The sequence below is a fragment of the Triticum aestivum genome, chromosome 5B (genome assembly GCF_018294505.1).
Source record: "Triticum aestivum cultivar Chinese Spring chromosome 5B, IWGSC CS RefSeq v2.1, whole genome shotgun sequence".
Lineage (NCBI taxonomy): Eukaryota > Viridiplantae > Streptophyta > Magnoliopsida > Poales > Poaceae > Triticum > Triticum aestivum.
In genome coordinates this window covers 24879379-24882108 of record NC_057807.1, presented here as the reverse complement: position 1 = coordinate 24882108, position 2730 = coordinate 24879379, and the positions used below count along the sequence as shown (strand labels likewise).

At 43.1% G+C, this 2730-nt stretch overlaps 1 protein-coding gene across 1 annotated transcript in view; it reads left to right on the top strand.

The window, feature by feature from the left end:
- Window positions 1–2263, top strand: part of LOC123110198 (serine protease HTRA3) — an 11696-nt gene extending 9433 nt beyond the window's left edge. The window contains exons 6-10 of the mRNA XM_044530671.1: window positions 692–809; window positions 884–976; window positions 1172–1231; window positions 1348–1437; window positions 1970–2263. Coding sequence (XP_044386606.1) covers window positions 692–809; window positions 884–976; window positions 1172–1231; window positions 1348–1437 — 361 coding nt within the window. The 3' untranslated portion in view covers window positions 1970–2263. The remainder of the gene's footprint in view (window positions 1–691; window positions 810–883; window positions 977–1171; window positions 1232–1347; window positions 1438–1969) is intronic.
- The last annotated feature ends 467 nt before the right edge of the window (window positions 2264–2730 follow it).

Sequence of the window (2730 nt, the reverse complement as noted above, 5' to 3'; positions counted from 1 at the left end):
GCGACGGCGCTGCGGCGAACGGCTCCCGCGGGGCACGACGGGCGGCGACCTGCGGCGGGCGGCTCACGCAGCGAACGACGCGATGGTGCGACAGCGAACTGCGCGGGAGGAGGAGGAGGGGGCGAGAGGTCGTGCGGGCGAGGCGAGAGGTCGTGCGAACGGTTTTTGTTTTTGAACGGGGGCGCGGGTGGCTTAATTGCGTGGCTTGTTGGGTTAAACACGGAACGATTACAGACCATCGGATCTTGTCTATGGACGCGCCTGATTGTTTGGATCTGCCCCTCTCTTCTTTTTATAGTGGTAGTAGATGTCATGAAAACCCGTCTTTGAGCATTTTTCAATTACAATGAATGATTCATCCCCTTTGGGCCCTTTTGAACTTTATTTGTATCAAAATATTTGTTGACCGTTAGATAGAAGTTGGATTCCACTAAAGATGACTTATTTTGAAAGGATTACTTACTCCTGTATACCTTGCTCAAAATATGTTGATTTTTTTTAACATGTTAAATAAAAGTTGAGTTCCACCAAATGTTTGCTTATTTCGAGAAGTTTACAACTCCTGTATACTTTGCTCAAAATATGTTGATTTTTTTAACATGTTTGATAGAAACACCAAAGATTGCTTATTTTGAAAGGTTTTGTTATACCTTGCTCGAAATATGTTAAAATGGTGTCTGATTTGGTGTAGGTGCATCGCCCGGCCCCATCTTGGGATGATGTTTCAAGCCATCAAGCTTCTAGAACCTGCTCATGTTGACATGTTATGGCGAATGTATAACATTGATCATGGTCTTATTGTTCAAGAGGTATGTAATGGCTTCCTGAAGGTGCTCTTTTTCCCATGTGTATATGGTATAATTGTTTGGCAATTGAACCCTAGGTGTCGAAAGGATCTAATGCTGAGATACTCGGAATCCAAAAAGGTGATGTTATTGAATCTATCAATGGAAAACCTGTTTCTACCACAATCGAGGTTGGTGTATTAGAGATTTGTTAGGTTAATGAGTTGAAAATAAATTACATTTGTGTGGTACTCCCTCCGTTCCAAAATAGATGACTCAACTTTGTATTAACTTTAGTACAAAGTTGGATCATCTATTTTGGAACGGAGGGAGTAGTTGTTAGCTTCACGGTCTTGACTGCAATGTTTTTTCTTTGCAATTGTCAGTTGGAAAATACGCTGATGATCACATGCAAGGGCCCTTCAGGTGCTGAAGTTCATATTTCTGTAAGTTCATTTCTATATTATAATGGCGGTTTGCTTGATCACTGCCATCCATTCCTCTGTACCGAAGTATCATTAGCAAGTGCTAGCACTAAGAGATTTTCCCCCTAACTCCATAGGTTGGGGTGTTTCACACACTCAAAAAACAACGAAGTACTGTACAGTGGACAGCAGAATTATCAGAACTTGGAGAAGTTCTTACAAGCTAGGTACACCCTCCTCTTTTAACTAGACCCATCTACAGATTATTATCCATATTATTTTTTCAATTCTCAAGTATGTATATTCCATTTTTTTTGCAGATAATTATTATCCAGACATAATGCTAGCAATAAGTCTGCAAGCTTATGTCACACTCTTACATGACACCCATGTGATGTTCAAAATATCATAGCACACCATAAAGTATGGTGATATATTGGAAGTTTATGGTTTTGTTAAATAGGTGGTGCGCAGCAAGTATGTTGTAGAGAACAGACTTCATCCATGTTTTTTTTCACCAAAGCATCCACATCTTCCATTGTAGACTTGGAAGTTTTAGATTTTTTGGTACAAGAGGTGCATGTTGGTGCTTGTAGGTTTGTCGACGGGCGCTAACTTTGAGCTGTGTGACATTTTGCAAAGAATGTGATTAAATATTGCTTGCATGTTCGCTCTCTCATTCACCTTGGGAGAGTTTTTTTTGCATGCAAAAGAAGGCTTGGTTATTTGACACTCATGTTGTGTTATTGTTTGTTACAGGTCCTACAGACTCTTGAACCGGCTGCCAGAAGAGGGATGCGAGAAAATGCCAGAAAAGGGATGTTTCTGTAGAGCTGTGATGGATATTTACCTGTGACACCATATGTTGTAGTAGTACTCTAGATATATTAGAAATAACATCTTTAGTTGTAGTTAGTGCCAAAGTAGCAGCCCGTTGTGAGATTCTCTCTTCTGCTAAAAGAAATGCAGTACACCATATTGAAACCCCTCTTTATTGAGCATTCCATGTGTCAAATAGTTAACCTATTTTACATGCCCTTTTGTTCATGATCATGCCCGTATGTCAACATTTACTCGACTACACAAGTTCATGAGCTTTGCCATTTCTCAGTTAAGTTAAAGTTAATCAGACATATAACCGATGGCCGATCAAAGTTGGCTCCTCCCTCTCGCCACTCGCTCCCCTCGGGTTAGGGTTAGGGTTAGGGTGTTGCCGTCACAGTACGCCGTGCAGCCTCCCTGTACCTCGCCAAGCCCCCAACCCGGTTTGCCAATGCCGCGCTGCCGCTCGCCGAACCTCCCAAGTCGACCCGAGCCGGACGTAAGCTTGTGCCAAGCCCCTCCTGGCGTCTTAGTCAGTGAGTGAGCAGGCTCTGCTAGGCTCAGATAAAGGGCGAGACAAAGCAAAGCTCGGAGCTGAGACGACTCGGCTCGTGTACAGCCATATCCATGTCACCGGCAGCGAATCTACTTCAAGTTTACTAGTGGTTGGGGCGTCACCCTGTGGCACCGCTTGAAAG